The sequence below is a fragment of the Planococcus citri genome, chromosome 1 (assembly GCF_950023065.1).
Source record: "Planococcus citri chromosome 1, ihPlaCitr1.1, whole genome shotgun sequence".
Taxonomy (NCBI): domain Eukaryota; kingdom Metazoa; phylum Arthropoda; class Insecta; order Hemiptera; family Pseudococcidae; genus Planococcus; species Planococcus citri.
Genome location: NC_088677.1, coordinates 68,372,739 through 68,391,782, shown reverse-complemented (window position 1 = coordinate 68,391,782; position 19,044 = coordinate 68,372,739). Strand labels below are relative to the sequence as shown.

The window sequence follows — 19,044 nt, the reverse complement described above, 5'->3', positions numbered from 1 at the left end:
ATTGGATTAAGCGAATGTTCGGATCTGATCCACTCTCTACAAAATGGAAATTTTCAAGCTCTACCCATAATATTCAGTTTCTCGGTTGTTTGGAAGGGGGGGGGGGTAGGACCTTTTATTTTTTGAGATTTTTCATCGCAACGATTGAACTCTTGTACAAATTTTTGATTGAAAATTTTCAAAACAATTACTTCTTCCTCTCCTCACAAAAAATTAATCACACTCCACGAATAGAAAATTCTATATTCCATAAGTTATTTTTCCTTGATTTTCTTATGCTTAAAAATCGATTTAGGAAAGAAAAAATTTGAAAACAATTTAAAATCTTCCATCAAAGTTGATAAAATTTTGAAAAAACAACGGGTCCTACGAGAAAAATTGCGGGAGAGACACCAATTTGTGATTATCTGATTAATTTTTTTTTGGTGGTTTCATTGTAATTGATTAAAAGACTGAAGAAATCCCCCCCCCCCCAAAGAAAATGTATATCAATTTAAATTGATTTTTTTGTGGTTTCATTGTATAATTGACTTGAAGACTGAAGAAGTCCCCCCTCCCCTAAAGAAAATGTAAATCAATTTAAATTATTCAAATCCAGTTTAGTTGATCTAAAAAATTTTCAATTTATTGATTATCTTCTTAGAGAGAGAGCTCGTGCTCAAGAAATCAATCAAATAAATTCAATATTGAACAAAATTTTAAAAGCCAAAAGTTTATTTTAGAATTTTTGACGAATTTTCAGATAATGTGAAAAATTTTAAAAGGTGCCATGACGAATTTCTTTCATCTGACTCTTGCAGAAATTCTCAAAACCCATGCAGATGTCTCGTTTTCCCTGGCGAGGAAAACTTTTTCCCACTTTTATAAAAATTTCGATTACATTCACAATATAAATAAATAATTTTGAAAAATCCATCGAAACGAAGGCATAAAAAAAGAAGAGATAATTGATTACTTTTTTACTTCCTTATCGCCTCATTACCAAAAATCAATCAACAAAAATCTCGCAACGAAAAAAAAAACTTCGTAGTCTTTTTTTTGGTACGCTGATTTAACAAATTGCTTTTAAGTTCTCCATACAATAGTGAAATTCTCCACTCTAAAAATAATTATATACAGCAATAAAATCGAAACTATAAAGACTTGAGAAATATAATCATCTAAAAATACTTCGCTCTAATCAATACCATCCTCTTGACCTGTCCACAAACCAATAACTTTCAAAATTAAAATCACCCACGCAGTAACCCTTATAGTTTGCATAACGGTTAAATTGAGGACTCGTTGGTACTCCAGTATACCTATGTAAAGGGGTGACTGGAAATTAAAAATGGTACACAGCATTTTCTAAAAGGAACAGCGTAGCGTTGGCAGCAGGGAAATGTAATGCGTGAATCATAGCACGTGCTATGCCGGCGAAAAAATATATATTTGTACAGGAAAACTTTCGAACGTCTTTAAAAATCTAGTAAAAGGAGAATTTGACTCGAAATTATATAAGAAAAGCACCATCGAGATGTTTTTTAATCAAAAAAATCAGGGACGAGGTGAAAATCATGCTTTACTTTATTACTACATCAATGTTCCATCGAATTGTCTGAAGCAAGTTCTCTCCTTCAACAGATAAGCCCACAAACAACAACTTCTTACTGCTTTATTGGAACTCAAATGCCACAAAATGTGATAGCCAAAAAGTAATTCTTCGAATAAAATACCTGCCTAAAATTAGAACTCGAATACGACATATGTGTTTCTTGAAGCAATAAAAAGGTTTCCATAATAATACAAAGTTTCATTGACTCTTGGAGATTAGTAATTTGTATGGCTTGTTTACCATACCTATCGGTAATTTACACGAACAAATATTAACTTTCAAATTCGCGGAAGAAATTAGTACGAAATATGGTAATAAGGAATACTTTTAGTTAATTCAGCTAATTAACGCAAACCATATCTAATTTTAATTCAGTACCCGGTGGCTGTTTGAAAAAAAGAAAAATACTTAAAATGAAAATCATAATTAAAAAAGATGATAATGGAACTCCTGCCTTGATGAACTGTAACAGGAACACGTTTCTCGACACGAATAAAACTAAAAGGTAAACTTTATAAAACAATTAAAAAGTTGGAAAATTACCTTGCACTCCTGCTTGTACAGCTAACTGTTTCAAAGTATTAAATAACGATGTCATCGTGCCAAAAAAAAAAAAATAAGATAGGAACTAGTTAATTTATGAAAATCAACGTAACATTGCTACCAAAAATACGACAGTTTGTAACACGTGTAAAATAATAAATCATGTGAAAAAAATCGCCTCTGGTTCGACGAGTATCGAATTCGGTATCGTCATTTTGGTATTGTGCATAAAATTACGTACACGTGTAAAAAATGTACGACGAAACTAGCGAGTATTCGCGTCGAGAGAAGCTTTCGGTGCACTAAGTTCTCTTTATCAAATGAGTAAGAAAAGTCGAGCATACGCAAGCGCCCAAGCTTCGCCTCCCTTCCGTCGCTATTGATTTTTACCGGAAATCAACGTGTACACGATATGCAAGGCATTAAAAAAATAACATTCTGCCGAGACACCGCAGCTTTTATTGCGAATGTGTAAACGTGTGTGCAAATTTTATACGGTGAAAATTACGTTATCGTGTAATTCACCTGAAACGAGAATAATTCATCGTAATCGCCAGCCTCCTACGCTCTATCATCTTCGAGGCCTTTGTATGTATATAGGTAGTCGAAGATGCAACACATGAGTAGAGAGCTTTAGCAGCCCCCAAGCTTTTAATGCATCGTTTCGGAAATCTGCACATGGTTCAATTATCTATATTTCCACGTGAATCGATACGCTTTTGTGTGATGATAATAAACACCTGCTGGGTCCGAGCTTTAGTTCGAAAACATTAATGAAAAAATTGCCCACGAAACGATCGTTGAGTTATCGATTAACCACTTCATGAAAATACAATGCACCTGGCTCACTTCAGATCGAAGTGTATATAGCTTAAGTTTTGAATCGAAACTTCATTAAGCGTAAATCGAGATAAAAAGTTCAAATAGGATGAAGGTTCCTTTATACTATAAGTTAGGCAAACTTCCATGTCCATTGTCCCAAGTAACATATGTATGTAGAGATTAGATACAGTAGGTAAAACGAGTGTGAAAGTATTGGAAAAGTTTTCCCAACTCGAAAAAATATTACCTATTACCTACGTAACCCATGTAGTAGTCCTATACCTTCCTCAAACACAGCAAAAGTTTGGTCGTGCTAATGTTAACCTCATATGGAAAATGATCCCTCTAGTTAGATTGCTATCGTTCGTAGGATTAATTACCAACCGCAACAACAAATTAAAAAATAGGGGATACATCCTAACAACATTCTATAGGACAGAAACGAATAGAATTCATTTCTCAAATGTGCGAATCCTTAATGATTTTCGATTTCCTATTTCTAATTCTCACTAGACCAATACAAAGGATTTCATTCCAAAATTAACAGCTCATCGTGATAGGTATACATACATAGAACAGTAAAATACTCAACAGGTAACCTTACCCATTAAACGATCCTTCGGTAAATTAAAAAGCTAAAATTTTACTAGGATGGATGTTTTACTCGTTCGATTCAACGAAAAAACATTCACGTGAAATTACTTACTTCGTTTCGGCGATTTAGCTTGCAAGAAAGCTGTAAGAATATCGTACTGAGCATCCCGACGGGAGAATAAAAGATCTCTGCGTTTTAATTGACATATTAATTGCCTTCCGGCGTGAGATATGTTGTACTCGAGCGTCTTCTTTAAAATCCTCAATTCATTTAAACCTATACAATGAACAAAATACCATTAGGTACTTCACTACATTTTTTTTTCAATTACCTACTCGACGAAAAATATACCTACGTACTTTTACTCATAAGTCTGGCTCTAATAAATGCATTCCATTTCTGGTACGTTTCTTCGGAAATTCCACTGAACGATCGTTTCTTCTTCAACAAAACGTTAGGTTTATTGGATATAAAACTATTCGACGAATCTGTACTGTAATCAACGGTATCTCTAAAATCTGTACCGTCCGAGCTGAATTTCCTATTACCGCCGTAAATTTTCAACAGCAATTCGTCGACTAGAATAGAAACTCTTCTGTTATCTCTTCTAAAATTTTCATCGTTATTCTCATCGCAACTGTAACTCCTGGTGACTTGAATAATCTTCTGTTTTTTAAAACTGTCGTCGATTTCTTCGGATGACTTCTCAGAACTCGATTGTCGATGTTCAGTTTCTTTCACCGAATGTGAACGAGTTTCTGAGGTTTTTCCACATGGGCAAACTTCGTATCCATTGTTGGTTTGAAAAACCGGATTGACGCAAAATTCGCAAACTTTCGTGAATTTTGGTTTTGAATGTGAATCCGAGTGTGCTAGAGGGTTCGAAGAAAACGAAAGATATTTAGCGTTGAAGTATTCGTATTCTGGATCATCGGTGTTTAATAATACACCGGAATGGATTGGTTGGACGAAGTAAAATCTCGATGTGAGTCTTTCTTTCGAAGATATTGTCTTGGAGGATAATTCATACATTTTAACTGCGGTTCTTGATCATGAGTAAGCGATGAGGTGATGAACGAAGTAATTGCTGGAAAGTAATTTTCTGGCATTAGTTTGCTAGTTGTACAGAGTTTCGTATTCAAGATTAATGAAGATAGGAATATTTTACTTTACCAAAAGATGAAGATGAAGAGGCAGAACGAAGACGCAGCTACGCAGCAAGAGATCTGATGAGTGGTAGTGGACCATAAAATCTGGAATTTTCAGCATGGCAACGATAGCATTTTTTGAATTAATTCAAGAATTCGAACTATAGCAAAAGTAAATTCTAAAAATAATAAATAATGCAATAATTTGATCGAATCATTTGCAAAAACATGAATCATCGACAGAATTTAATCACAAATTTTTTAGTTTACGAATTTTTACCGTTTTTACCAGAAAACGAGGATTTTCTTCAGCTCTAAGAAGTGAAAAAAATGATTGAAAATCACATCAAGAAAGCTCAAAAAGAAAGACTTTTGTGTTATCTAAGTCGCAAACTGAGGAACTTAAAATTTTCGTTGTTTTGACCAAAATTTCTGTTCAGTTTTACAATTCTAACAATATATTCTGAAATATCTGAGGAAAAATGGTAAAATCAGGTACCTGGAGTGAAGAAATATCCTCGTAGAAAAATATTCAGTAAACAGTAATCCATGCAAGTTGCAACTGAAGTTCAAATTGATCGAAAGAAAAATCACAGAACTCAGTTTGCGTTTTAGATCCCTTATCACAAAAAATGAAATAATTGGCGGAATTTCCGAAAATCCGAATTCTCATTTATTTCTCAATTAGTCAATTTAAAACTAATAAATGAAATTGATTCATTACTTACCTCAATTCAATTTCATCTATTTTTACCATTCAAAATACATTCACAATTCGTCTTTCGTCGACCACAAATTGATAAAATAATGAAAGAAACTACTCCGAAGAAAATTTTGCGATTTCCAATAAAATAAAACAGACCGAAACTGATATGTTTCTGAGTACGTCGCAAATATCAACTAAAAATTACATCCAAATAACATCCCACATTAGAGAAATTCGTGTACAGGTGCTCTTATTTGTTTTGTTCGCAAAATTGAAAAGTTCACGTACATAGAACATTGACACAGCTGTAATTATTGTCATAATTACTTCGCTATTTAATTATGCATACAATGGTTTCGATTTAGGTTAATGGAAAAACGGATGTAGATAAGGGTTCCAGTTGATATTGTTTTTATCGAAAAAAATACGTAGTTTTAAAGAATATTCTACGATGTTTCTTTTCATTTTACATTCGGTTCGAAGAACTTGAAACTTGAAAAAAAAAATGCAATAAAAACTTAGATAATGATTGAAGTGATGTAAAAAATAAATATATTGCAAGAGAGCTCATTTTTCAAAGTACCTATCATATATTCTCACATTGATACAATGAAGATGAAGTGTACAAAATACTGACAAATAATTGTAAAAAATTCAGTCTTAAATCAAGTAAACAGAGTTAGTTGAGTAGAACACACGTTTCTTCCCAACAACATAACAGGAAATCGTCATTTCTTAAAAATAATACTCAAAAAGGAAAAATTAACAAAGCATTAACATAGATGAATTACTATAGAAACTTATCTTCTATCATACCAACTATTTTTTCGTCCAAATAACTTCGAATATCGTAAACGTTGATGCGGTTATTTTTTTCAAGAAACGGTGACGGTTGACAAGGCTTATTCTCACTAGAATCATCGAACCAGGGTTTACATTCTAACAAATGTTCCTTTAATTTCGCGTCTTCGTTGAATCTGAAATTCTTACAGGTCGGACAAGAAACACCAGGAACTGGCGAAGAGCAGCTACGTACGTGGCTTTTCAACTTTTCCAAATCGTGTTCTCTATCGCCACAATACGGACAGATTAAATCTTTTCTTCCTCTATTCAAATGCCTGATCATAGATTCGAAAGGGAGTTTGACCTTACAGTAAGGGCAAGCTCGGAAACACTTATTCGAATGTTTAAGACAAGAATCGAAACTTCGGTATTTTTTACCACAAATACATCTCATATGTTTTGTATACACGTGGTTCACGAATTCGGTGCTATCTGCTTCTTTATAATTGCATATCGAGCAGTTCCAATAAGATACTATGGGAGTATCATGATAATTAAAATAATGAGTATATAAACTTGCTGCATCTGGTAGTTGACATTGGCATAGACGACATTTATTCGTGTTATCATTTTCGAACATTGAGATTTTCTCCAACAGGTGCGAATTCGAATCAAGTTTTTTGATCTCGTGAAGATAATTGCAGTAAGTTTCAACAATGGAAGTCGATTCCACAGTTTCGAAAAACCTCGTGAACCACAGCACCACATGTACTTTTCTTCGACTAGAGATTTGAGGAAAATGGCTCAAGATGTGGTTCACGCTTTTTTGGCCTTGACCACCGAACATCTTATTACAATACAAGCATTTGAAATCTCGAGTAATGACTGGTAACCGTACTTCAAATACTTCGACCGTTACTGGTTTCCACTCTTCTTTTCTGTAGTGAAAATTTTCCATAATTTGTTAGAATGAAAAATGGAATTGGGCCAACATGATAGCGCTACTTGTACTTACGATGTTCTATTCGTACTGTTGAAGTCATCGCTATTCTGTTTCGACAACCATTCAATGAATCTCGCCTGTTCCAGTTCACCTTCGATGAAATGGTTTAAAACATGACGGCAGAAGTCTGCCAAAGCCGGCATTTCTATTTCACAAAATGGGCATAGCGGGACTGATGAAATTGAGATCACGAGATGGTCCAAATTGTGAATCGCGAGGTCTTCGATGTCGTCGAAATCCGCTAAACATACGTTGCACTGGGACTTGCAGCTGGTTTTGAAAGAAAAAAAGCATGGAATTAAACGTTGGGTGAAGTGAAGCACAAAAACATTGGCTCATAAATGTTACTCACCTGTCCATGATTTCCGAGGGCAGCAATACTGACACTAATTTCTAATTCTAATTAATAATCCATCATGGATATTTTACAAATTCGAATGCAGTAAACTTGGTAGAGCAGATAACAATTTAACGTTTTTCTAGTGAAGTTGTGAATGTGAAGTCGGTTGCGCACCTTACTTATTTTTGTTTACAATTCTAGATCGCAGTGTTACCTACAGTTGAAAACTGACAACTTTGAAGTAGTAAACTAAATTTTTTTTTAATTTTCCAAAAATCCCTCTACCAGACTCCAGACTAGTGGTGTCAAAATTCGATACTTATCGATACTTTTTGAGCGAGTATCGAATACAAAATTTCGTCCAAAAGAAAGTCTCTCCAATGCATTGTAAAAAAAAACTGCCATAAGGTCCCAACTTTTGCAGAAATATCAAAAAATATCCTATTTTCCGCAGAAAATTTAGAAACAATGATTTCTAATTTGTGTCAAATCAGTTATTTTTGAAAAGAGCAAAATTTGGTCCAAAAACTAAAAAGTAAAAAAATGAAATAAAAATGAAGAATTGTCGATTTCTGAGTTTTTCTGCCCTCGTTTATAAATTAAAAATACTTACATGTTATAATTTCCTGAAAATTGAAGATGCTATTAAAGCCATTGAAACAAACTTTTAGCATTATCGAGAACGTTGTCTAGAAAATCACGGTTCGTTGTTGGATACAGATTTAGAACGTGATATCGCCAGTTTAAATATGTAGTACATCGCGAAGCAGTAAACAAAATTCTGTAAATGTACCAACGTTGGAAGTGGCGATTGTACAAATGTAGACTGTTCTATGGATATAGATGATAAATAATAATAAAATTATCTAATTTTTTTCACGATTTTGCATTTTTCTATGTGGGTACCTTATGAAATACGAAAAATATAAATTTACGTTCTGTTTATATTCAGTAGGTAACAAAAATAAGTAGGTAGGTATATAATTAATCACAAAACAAAAACGTGAAAAAGGGTGACAAAAATTGGCTATCAAAATGTTTCTAAGAAACAATATCCAACGTGATATTGTACTGCTGATCTAATCCAAGATATGAATCGAACATGAGGTATATGATTATTCATTCTCGACCTATAATGACCAAAACAATCATTAAAAACAATATTATTATGACTAAAGAATATTTAATACAGGTAGAAAATTTCAACAAAATAGCTCACCAGTTTTATCAGGAACCTTGTAAATTAAATAATGAAAGACACGTGTTCTTCGCCCAAATGTGAACCTTTTCATAGACGGTAAATCTTTCGTTCTAATACAACCTAATGTTAGGAACCAACTTTCACCTTTAGGTTTAGGGAATCTTGGAGCATGAACCCGTATATCCTTCCGGTTAGCCAGCTGAATCATTCTCAAATTCAGCACGTACTGTTTTCCTGAGTGAACGACAATAGGTTTGTGTAAATCCACGACTTCGATTTTGGGAGCATTATTCGCCTGAAAATCAACAATTACAGGCGATTAATAAAAATCCATGAACAATATCATCGTGAAATTCATAAGTTTACCTCGTCGTCAAATTTATTCTGCTGTATAGATTCCGATATTGTAAAATTGATTTGAATTTTTGGCAAGTTACACAATACCTCGTAAATCTAAAACAATGGCAATAATTTTACAAATTGGTTGATTTGTAAAATTCATGTTCAAGGGGAAAAAAAGTATTTTACCGAATTGATCTGCGATTTAGTGAACTCATTCTGCAGCATGTTCATCAATTCGGAATAACGATCACACAGTTTCATGCAACGCCGGAGGTAAACAAGTACACGTGTCTCTGTTCTATGTGAGGCAACGTTAGCAAAGGATGATTCGTCACCCAACGACCTGGAACCAACATCTGTGTATCAATTGTTGAGCACGAAGGGTAGAAACCAGTCATCCACGTTCACCGCAGACATCAATCATAGCCTAAAAAATAATTTGTTCACAACACGAAATGAGTCATAATAAAATTCAAGCTCCTGTATCGTCGTAGTTTCTTGCTTACTTGCAAAATTCTTAAACACTGATCCAGAACAGATTTCAAATCAGTTTGATAATCGGTACAAACTAAAACGAGATGGGAAAAATGAGCCTGTAATAATAAATACGTTTTCGAATGCGGAAAATCGTAAGTAGATGGGTCTACTTTCACTGGACAACATTTCGCCAATTCTCTATAAAATTAAAATACAAACAATACGTCAATATCTATGTAATTTTTCCGAATTCGCTGCGAATGAAAAAATTCAATTCTTACGTGTCATAAATTTCTTCACTGTGACGCACGGGAATTTCGTAGTATTCGGAAGCATGCGATACAACATGAAGGAGATTTTTGATACTCATTTATCTGATTTCAGCTTGTTATAGCGAAATGTTGCATGGCATTGTGGCTATAATTATAACATAATAATATGAAGCTATACGACCAAATGTGGTCGGATACAGAGTACGATTATCCAGCAAAAATAATAAAATTAAAAAATTCCTATTCACTGGTAAAGCTTGAAGCTTACGTAACACTACAAAAATTACCTCGTCTAAAACAACGCAATGCGAGTTCTGTAACGTCGTTACAGCGCCTTTGTTCAAATTTCTCAGGAAATCATTGACATCTTCTTGCTGCGCCATGTTCTAAACGTTCCAGCAACAATTTCGGCATTCAGATGATCAGGTAAAACAGCCAATAGATTCGATCCCACGGGGAACGGTTCGTAAAGGAATTTTCTATAGAAACCTTTCTTCACATCACGCACCTTAAAATGATACATCAAAGTTATAAAATCTTCCCACAATTTTTTAAAAATCGAACGTGACTCATCTTACCATTACAACAGCTATGCCTGATTTATGGAACTGCGGTCGACCAGCTTTTCCCATCATTTGCAGAATATCTTTGATGGGCATATCAACGTGGCGATGGCTTTTACAGTCATATGTAGTACTCGGTTCCTTTAACGATAACCAGATGTGCAGGAAAATTTACTCCCCAGGCTAATGCTGAAGTAGACTAAGGTTAAAATCTAGGATGAGAACATTCCAAAATTAGCTACACTTATAAAATTCGAAGTTTCAAGGAGAAAAAAAACTAGTGAAATTTTACTTGAATATGTTAATATTCGAACAATTCTTCGACAATTTTACGATGGTTTTCGGTTTTCCTGAAGACCAGCGTGATGTAAGCCTATTCCAAAGCCTAATACCATTTTTAAAAGTATCATCTTCCATCGTTTCCAATATTTTATCCATTTTCTGCAAATAAATATCACACATTCACAATCACATTCATCAACAGATTTTCTCAAGAATTGTCTCCATGTTTATTTGACGAAATATTTTGATCAATAATTACGTTTTCTTTGATTTTAAGCCACTGCTTAGAATTATTTTCGGAGGCCAATTGCGCAAGTAAATCCAATCCATCGCAGTAAGACGAGTCTGTCTGCGAGAAGACACAAAAACCAAAACAGGAACAAGCTGAGAAATCGAATACTGTTTGATAGCTTAGAAAACTGGCTTATTCATGGAAGCCATTCGTGCGCAATAATATTTGCCCGGGAAAGCGCTAACATGCACTTCCAAAGGCACGGGTCTAACAGATGATCTAGAATTGTACATTCGTATCTGTATAAAAAAAATATCACGCTGTGTCATAATTTTCTATCACAACAATTCTAGTTGTAAAAAAAAATGAAATATAGGACTAAGGAGAGAATCACTGAATGATGGAAAAAATTTCCGTACTTCGTCCATTCTTAACCAATTGGCTAAATCTTGCGCATTGGCCAAAGTAGTCGATAATCCAACAATACGAATATTCTTTTCGATATGAGAAACGATGAAGTTTGTTCGAGAAACAATTACCTACTATCAATACCGGTCCACGATCTTCTCCCAAAAGATGAATTTCGTCTATCATCAAGACAGCTTTTTTCACATAAGTACGTGTTTGCCAACTACGTGAAATACTGCCCCATTTGTCAGGGGTTGTTACAATTATGGATGCGGATGAGATGGCTTGTATGTCGGGCGTAACATCACCTAAAGAATCGTATTCGCATTATAATGTAATCATAATCAAATAATAATCCACCCGGAAGACTAGATATAAAATACACATACCCGTCAATTCGACAATTTCTTTTTCAGTTTCCTTTGAAATCTTACTTTCCAATCTCTCAGTTCTTTTACGAGATCTTTCAAAGGAGCAATATAAACCACCTGAAATATTAATGAAAAAATCGATGAAAATTCCTCTTCATAGCCATGGTATATGCTATGTGAAATATTTACTTTGGTATGGGTAAACTTTCGAAAGCAAAATTCTGCAGAGCGGTCACCGCCTCACCGGTAAAGGCTGGAACAGTAACAACTCTGAAAAAAATCGAACAAAAATTGAAACAAAATCAAGTTATGCCGGTGATCTGAGAAATACGAAACGAAATAAATTGAAAATTTCCGCCGAAAATCATATTATCTTCATGCATTCATGAAACACTAACCATAATTTCGACAGTCTTGGTCATTTCATTAATAACTAGGAAATCCTAGATCAGTGATGGTGTTGGAGATTTCGTTGGCTTTGATTAAACTAGAATCGTATCTACTTCAGGTTCGGCGGCTTAACACCACTAAAATACTGTGGATACCTAAAACGAGCGATAATTCGGTTAGTTACTGAATTTAATACAAGAGAATTGAAATATAGAATGATTAAATACACGTATCGTATTCATATCTATCTTACCATTCATACACAGTAGACACGACGCACCAGTCATGCTTCTAATAATATGAGAGAAAGATTTTCATCATAGTCTTCTTCTAATTTCAACTTAAAACAATCACCTTTATTTAATTAATTTAATTTAATTACCTACCTCAACCTAGTAGTGATAAGAAAAAAAATCATGCAATCACCGTTTACGCAACGTTTTTGAAACGCTGCTGCACTTTGCTGCATAATGTGAATTTTCGTGTGGCTGAGGATGAGGATGAGGATAACTTCAGCTCCGGCAAACAGACTCCAGACTAAAGTAAGACCCTCGCTTGTCATGGTTCCTGCATTTTTCTTTTTTCGGATAAACTCAACAAAGATCTCAATGAAAATGCATACTCATTATTTCTGAACTTTCAGAACTTTGAGTTTGATTGGCCTCGGTGCCTCCGCCTTCATTCGTTTAATGATCGATCGAAATTCGGAAAAAGGGATAATAATCAAAAATCGCATTTTATATCTGTTCTCTTCACAAAACAGTACTCGAAAATTATTGTTCTCGCCTCTTGGTTTTTCTTCAAAATTTCATACTAAAAATCGTATCCGCTTAGCTTCGTAGAAGAACTAATAGAAACCTAAAAAAGCTTGCATTTCAGATAAATTCAAGAAATCACATTTTTGCCTTAGACCTTCGCATAGGCAATTCATTCAACGTTTGATGTGTTGACTCTTTCCCAATGGGAATTTTTCATTTCTCAAATTTCAAATTCACTCACGTTTGTTCAATCACCTTTTTTATTATCAAATATTCGACTATTCGCATTTCCTTTTTCTTCATTTTTTTAAAAATTATGGCATTCATTTGGTTTTCTTTGCTTTATTTAAAAAATAAAATAAAATACATTTAGAATTAAACCCTGCAAAAGTACAAAATAAGGTCTCGCATAATGCATTTATTTAAAAACACATCAATAGTAAGTCGTTCAATATGCACAATAAAAATTACAACCGTTGTAAAACAATAACATGAACACCATGAACAATAAAAACGCAAACAAAATAATTCCACTGGTTATAGTTACCTACTCAAGTATAAATATCAACCGAAAATATTATCAATAATAAGAAATCCAACATTGTAGCTAAGTATAATAATATTTAATGAACACAAAATCAATTTCATCCGCAAAAAGGTGTTAACTTACCTAAATTAAAAATATTTAAAAGCTTACAACCACACAACAATAAGTTGTGTACGTATTTAAAATGAATTCTCTAAAATAAAACACAAAATTGATCGCTACTTTTAACACAACGAGGAAAATGAGAAATAAAATTTGGACAAAATAAAAATAAATTCAAATGTTTAAATAACTCTACAACGAAATACTAATTTTAAAATACTTAAAATGAACCTCCAATGTACATACAACCTCAGGAAAAATAATTTTGAAACAATTTCCATTGCAAAATATAAGAACGCGAAGATCTGTTCATTGAGAACGACAATTAACGTAGTTTAAATCAAGACTAAATTTTGTCTTCTTATCGGTTGAAAATTTTTCAACGACTACATGCTCATATTTTCTTTTTTTAACTTCATGGTCTTCCTTCTTCCACGTGCAAAAGGACAAATGTTGTTGGAGAATATCTTCGGTGGCGCATTCAACTTCTTTACAAATGGGGCAAAAAATGCATCTTTTCTTTATTACACATTGAGCGGTATGTTGGAAGAAATATTTCATATTTTCACTTTTGTAACCGCACAGGCAGCTTACATGGTTCATGAAAATATGATCGAAGATACCTTTCTGTGAACATTGTGCTTTACATATAAGGCATACCCATTTGTTTTTCTTCAACAGAGTGCCACACGTTTTCATTTTTGTCCCTTCGATATGCTCCTTGAACGCTCCTTCAGTGACGAAGTTACTAGTACGACAGCATGGACAAATTACTCCATTCTTGTGAGCTGCACACTCATCCGAGTGTTTCAAAAATGAATCAAAATCGTCACCGGCGTAACCGCAGTAACAAGCTATATGATCAGAGAATAAATGCAATATCAGAGTATCCATCTCGGCAGCTTTAAAGTTACATAAAACGCAATAAATAGGATTAATAAAAATACTGGAATTCGGTTTACATTCACGATGATAATCCAACAAATCGAAAACAGAAGTGACGGTTTTTTTGCAAAATTTACAACTCTTCAAAGTCTCAATTTCTGACAGAAGAATTTTCGATAGCAAAGGCGAGTTCAGTCGTTCTTGGTAGCGGCAATACTTGGCCAATACTTTCATACACAATTTCGAAGAGAAGAAGATCATAAGCCATTCTTTGACCAATCGCACAGTTTTCGGAGATGGAGAAATCATAATTTTCACAGGGACTGCTTCTGCGAAGGGTATCTTCATATGTGTAAAAATATGAGCTAAACAAGACTCTTCGTGGCAGAAATACTTCTCGCATAGAGGACACCGTAGTTGAGAATCAATCGTAGGAATTTTCAGTTTCAAGTGCATGAAAGAATGAACTCCAAGTTGATCTTCATTTGCGTACGATTCGAAGCATATTTCACATTGATAAGTTGGCCTGAAACGAAAGATTATTAGTTTAATATTAAATTTAAGAAGTTTGTTCGAAAATAAAATAAGTCGAATTACCCTTTATCGTTATCAGCATCAGCACACTTTAAACGGTTCATGTTTTCATCACTTGCCATCAACGCCACCGGTATTACATTCATGGTAACTTTTTTCGATTGAAAACGAACATAGTTGTTTAACCAGTAAACCAAATTACATCGATTGAATAAGAAATGCTGAGAATGTTCAAAGTAGTCCAAGAAATGCTCGAAACAGGTTTCTTCATTATCAAAATGACGAGAGCATATTGGACATTTCAGCGAATGATAAACCGTTGGTTTGGGTGAGCAAAATGTTGATTCATCGTGAAACTTGACGTCGAGATCCGAATTCATTATTGATGCCATACCTTGAAATAAATAATCAATCACACATTAGAGTTTGGCAAAGTATTAAGAGAAGAAATGTGTACAGAGTTTAGCTTACCTGTAGGTTGAGTGAAACTGTTCATAGCTCTCAGAGCAACTGAATTGTAAGATGCTTTTTGGTTTATGTATCAAACTTGGGAAATTTTCCTGATATTAAACACATTAATTCGAAATTGCGACCTAGATTTCAAATCTTATTGCAAATTTGAAATTTTCAAAGGATTTATCAGCTTGTTGTTTTTTTCCGATTCAGCGATTTCCCGCTAAAAATTCCAACCAATTTTAACCATAGATATCACAGAGAGCGCTCTCGCTCTCATTATCAAAAAGTACAAGTTTTCGTGATGTTTCGGATTTAGGATTTAATTTTTTTTTTAATTTTTTTGACTAGTATTACAAATTTGAAAATTTAAAATAATTTTGTGCTACATAATAGAATAATTTGGAAATTTTATAATACGGGAATGGTTTATAGTTCTTTCAAATTTTTCATTTTTCCGTTGAATTGAGTGAAAATAGAGAAAGAAAAATATGAAAGAATCTTAGGAAAGAATAAAAATAAATTCAAAATTCAAAAATCAAAAGTTGAAACGAAAACAATCAAAAAATATTGATGAATCCGGATGAATCAAAATATAATTTCGAATTCAGAAATTCAAATTATTTGAAAAAAGATCCTATTCCAAGAATTCCAAGATGGATAAATAAATATTATTGAAATAGAATCTCATTTAATTTTTTTCAAGTACCTAGATGAATAACATGAATAAATATTCATTTACTTTGGTTTGGACATTTGCTAGTTATTTATTTTATTATTTTTATTTTACATAATAAACTTGAAATGATCATCTGTGTTATAATTTTTTCACTTCATTCTCCTAAACAAGGATCAAATTCGATCAAAAAAACGTAAGTACTCCTTTCTATTTTAAACATAATAAAGTCAGTCGTTCGTTCATAATAATAATTATCTATATTATTATAAATTGAGGTGTATGTATCACATATAGGTATCAAATATTCAGAACCACGATTGATAAAACACAATAACGCATTACACGTTTTAAATTGCAAATCAACATTCTACTTCACCCAAATAAACAACAAGCTGATTTAAATCACCATTTGTAAAAGGATCATCTGAAATAGTACCAGTTTCCAAATACTGGTGAATACGAAGATTTATCAAGGAGTATAATAACTTCATACTTCTACCAAATTCTGCAGAGGTCTGAAACATTGCGCGTACTTGCTGGACGAATTCAAAAAACATAAAATATTCATCATTATTATTATAAATCGTTCTCCATTTGAAAGCGCGATCCTTTTCTTCCCATTCTTCAAGGGATATGCTTTCCGGTCTGGAAAATTCTTCCATTTTTTCCAACTTATACCGCATGATCAAAGCTGTGTGGTTCCTTTCAGCTAATATCTGAAATAACGATTCACCGATGAAGTCTTCTGTTGAAATTAGTAAAGAGATGAAAAGTAAGAAAAGATTATTCACCTACCAACTTTCTTTTCAAACGCTCGACTTCTCTAATGGCAGCATCTCTTGATGCCATCATTTCATCCCACATCGGTCTCGTAAGGGAAGAACCCATTGTTCAATAGGTACCTATTATTTTTCTGCTAATTTAATGAACTCGAAAATTTTTTATGGGATTTTTTTATGGAACGCATGCATTGCAGTTTGCAGACTTCATGATAACGTGATAAAAATGTAAGCCTGAAATTTCAAGAGCAGAGCTAAACAAAATGATCAAAACTGTTTCAAAATCACAATTCATTTCGAACGCTAGCGCACTCTGGAGAACGTGGTAGTCCAGCTCCAGCAGCCTCCAGCAGCAGTCCAGCAAACAAAATCAAATTTTTTTACCCTGATGCGGACAAATTTTCGCGCCTCCTCAATGAAATTTTCCTGCATATTCGAATTTTTTTGAAGGAGGGGGGGAGTAGAAATGCCTGAATAGAAATACTTTAATTTTACGGTTACGAGATGGTTTTATGTATTTGATTGTTTGATGAAGTTCTCAGTCAAATTTTTCTATTCTTGCAACTTTTTGTAAAATACTAAAATATAATAATTCAAAATAATCAGACCGAGCGAAGCGAGGATAAAAGCTTTGAAAAAATTGATAATTCGAAAAGTGAAACATCATTCTTGATGCGAGCAGTTCAACATTTTCGAATTCTAATTTCGTAATTTCTAACCATAGTTTTCAAGAATTTCTAATATTTTTGAAAACGCAATACAAAGTAAATTTGGACTAGGCGAAGCGAGGGCAGAAGCTTTCGAAAATTTACAACCCTCCAGAAAAGGAAAAACATAATTTTTGATGTGAGAAATCAATTTTTTGCCCTCACGTGCCCTCACCCTCAACTGTTTGAGTGAACATGATTTTCCAAGCTATAGTACTTTGAAAGTTTGGACAACGAAAGGAAAATAAGTTAGCCCAAACGAAGTGAGGGCAAAAGCTTTTGCCTTTTGAACATTTATAATTCAAGAGCTGAAATTTAAATATAGTTGAGTTTAAATCTAAGTAATATAACAATAATTCCTACGTGAACTTGAAGTGGTAGTTTTTCTTTATCGCGATGCTTAAATTTTCAATTTTGTTTTTCATACGTACCTACACGTAATACAAATTTAAAAGTTTCTAAATACATATGTACTCACAGAACAGAAAAATCATTCTATTCCCAGAATTCATAAATTTATCTTCTACCTACTCGAAAGTATACCAGTCTTTTAAATTGCTTTCACTTACTTAGTTCGAGTTGGAGCAGGAAATTCATTTTGCAATTTTGATGAAAAGCCCTCAATTTACAAAATTCCGATTTCCAAAGCACTACACCTACAAATTTTCGACTTCTACGGATTTAAACCCCTGTTTTATGTCTTCTTCAAGAAAAAATTGGCGGTCCGAGTACTTTTTTAAACAGATTTGTCTGTTTTTTATTTTAGTACCTACTTCCTAGTTCCTACATATTTTGAGAAGTTTGCACTTTTAATAAATTGTTATGACATGAATTTGATGAATTTGTTTTTGGGTAGCAGAGGGCGTTGGTTTGTTCAAAATTTGCATCACGCTGATCAAACACTTTTTGAACAAAATTCTATGTCAATTGTCAGATATTCAAAAACATGGGAAAAAATTGAGTTCCTGATACTTTGTTGGACATTTAAAAACATGGAATTATTATACAAAATTTTGTCAAACTTTGGAAAACTTGAAGGAAAAAATAAAAATTGCGATAAATTCTTGAAATTTTAAAAACATGAAAAAAATTAATTGTTGAACTTGTAATTTTATGTCAGAAAACTTTGAAGAAAAAAATACCTATTTAATCTCTGAAATCTCGGCTTCTGGTCTCCTGGATCTTCAATAAAATGTGATTCTCAAGAACAAGAACTTGAAAATAAATCATCAGACAATTGCTCAAATTAGTGTGTCAAAATTGCAACATTTTCATTTTTGTTTTTTTGGTCGAATTTTCATTTTTTGGCCAATCTGTAAATAGATATTGGTGTAAAACAATTTTTAATCAAATTTTTGCCAAATTTCACGAAGGTTGTGAGATGTTAATACCCAAGCTTTTTCAGTTTTCAACTAATTTTTTTTTTTTGAAACATTTTCAAGAACTAAGTATTGATATTTTTTCATTAACATGAGAATCCAAATTCCACAACTTCTTCGCAATCAGTTCGAAAAAATTGCTCTAATAT

At 33.3% G+C, this 19,044-nt stretch overlaps 3 protein-coding genes across 9 annotated transcripts in view; all 3 read right to left on the bottom strand.

Annotated features, from left to right (window-relative positions):
* LOC135832556 (uncharacterized) overlaps positions 1-5,720 on the bottom strand; it is a 109,374-nt gene extending 103,654 nt beyond the window's left edge. Inside the window, exons 1-4 of one of the 3 annotated variants that reach the window (XM_065345926.1) lie at positions 5,431-5,720; positions 4,728-4,863; positions 3,914-4,641; positions 3,666-3,830 (exon numbers count right to left, since the gene is read on the bottom strand). In XM_065345926.1, the coding sequence (XP_065201998.1) occupies positions 3,666-3,830; positions 3,914-4,586 (838 nt within the window). In that variant the 5' untranslated portion in view covers positions 4,587-4,641; positions 4,728-4,863; positions 5,431-5,720. Of the gene's footprint in view, positions 1-2,137; positions 2,444-3,665; positions 3,831-3,913; positions 4,642-4,727; positions 4,864-5,430 lie in introns of those variants that run through there. The other 2 variants (XM_065346007.1, XM_065346089.1) reach the window with 2 other exon arrangements.
* A 217-nt stretch (positions 5,721-5,937) lies between these two features.
* LOC135832202 (zinc finger Y-chromosomal protein 1-like) lies at positions 5,938-12,522 on the bottom strand. 5 transcript variants are annotated; one of them, XM_065345436.1, is made up of 17 exons: positions 12,326-12,522; positions 12,081-12,227; positions 11,872-11,952; positions 11,701-11,799; positions 11,323-11,619; positions 10,931-11,202; positions 10,682-10,830; positions 10,405-10,601; positions 10,114-10,334; positions 9,836-9,971; positions 9,584-9,752; positions 9,264-9,504; positions 9,102-9,188; positions 8,754-9,030; positions 7,547-8,664; positions 7,207-7,464; positions 5,938-7,129 (listed from the first exon to the last, which is right to left on the bottom strand). In XM_065345436.1, exons 15-17 carry the CDS (start codon positions 7,552-7,554, stop codon positions 6,199-6,201), a joined length of 1,197 nt encoding a protein of 398 aa, XP_065201508.1. In that variant the 5' UTR covers positions 7,555-8,664; positions 8,754-9,030; positions 9,102-9,188; positions 9,264-9,504; positions 9,584-9,752; positions 9,836-9,971; positions 10,114-10,334; positions 10,405-10,601; positions 10,682-10,830; positions 10,931-11,202; positions 11,323-11,619; positions 11,701-11,799; positions 11,872-11,952; positions 12,081-12,227; positions 12,326-12,522; the 3' UTR covers positions 5,938-6,198. The 5 variants fall into 5 exon arrangements, with proteins under 5 accessions (XP_065201508.1, XP_065201588.1, XP_065201425.1 ...); XM_065345516.1 differs by having other exon boundaries at positions 9,836-9,998; positions 11,443-11,619; XM_065345353.1 differs by having other exon boundaries at positions 11,443-11,619.
* A 706-nt stretch (positions 12,523-13,228) lies between these two features.
* On the bottom strand, positions 13,229-15,582 carry LOC135832144 (uncharacterized). The gene is made up of 3 exons (XM_065345221.1): positions 15,370-15,582; positions 14,962-15,292; positions 13,229-14,890 (listed from the first exon to the last, which is right to left on the bottom strand). The coding sequence occupies exons 1-3, from the start codon at positions 15,392-15,394 to the stop codon at positions 13,789-13,791; spliced, it is 1,458 nt and encodes a 485-aa protein (XP_065201293.1). The 5' UTR covers positions 15,395-15,582; the 3' UTR covers positions 13,229-13,788.
* Between the last annotated feature and the right edge of the window lie 3,462 nt (positions 15,583-19,044).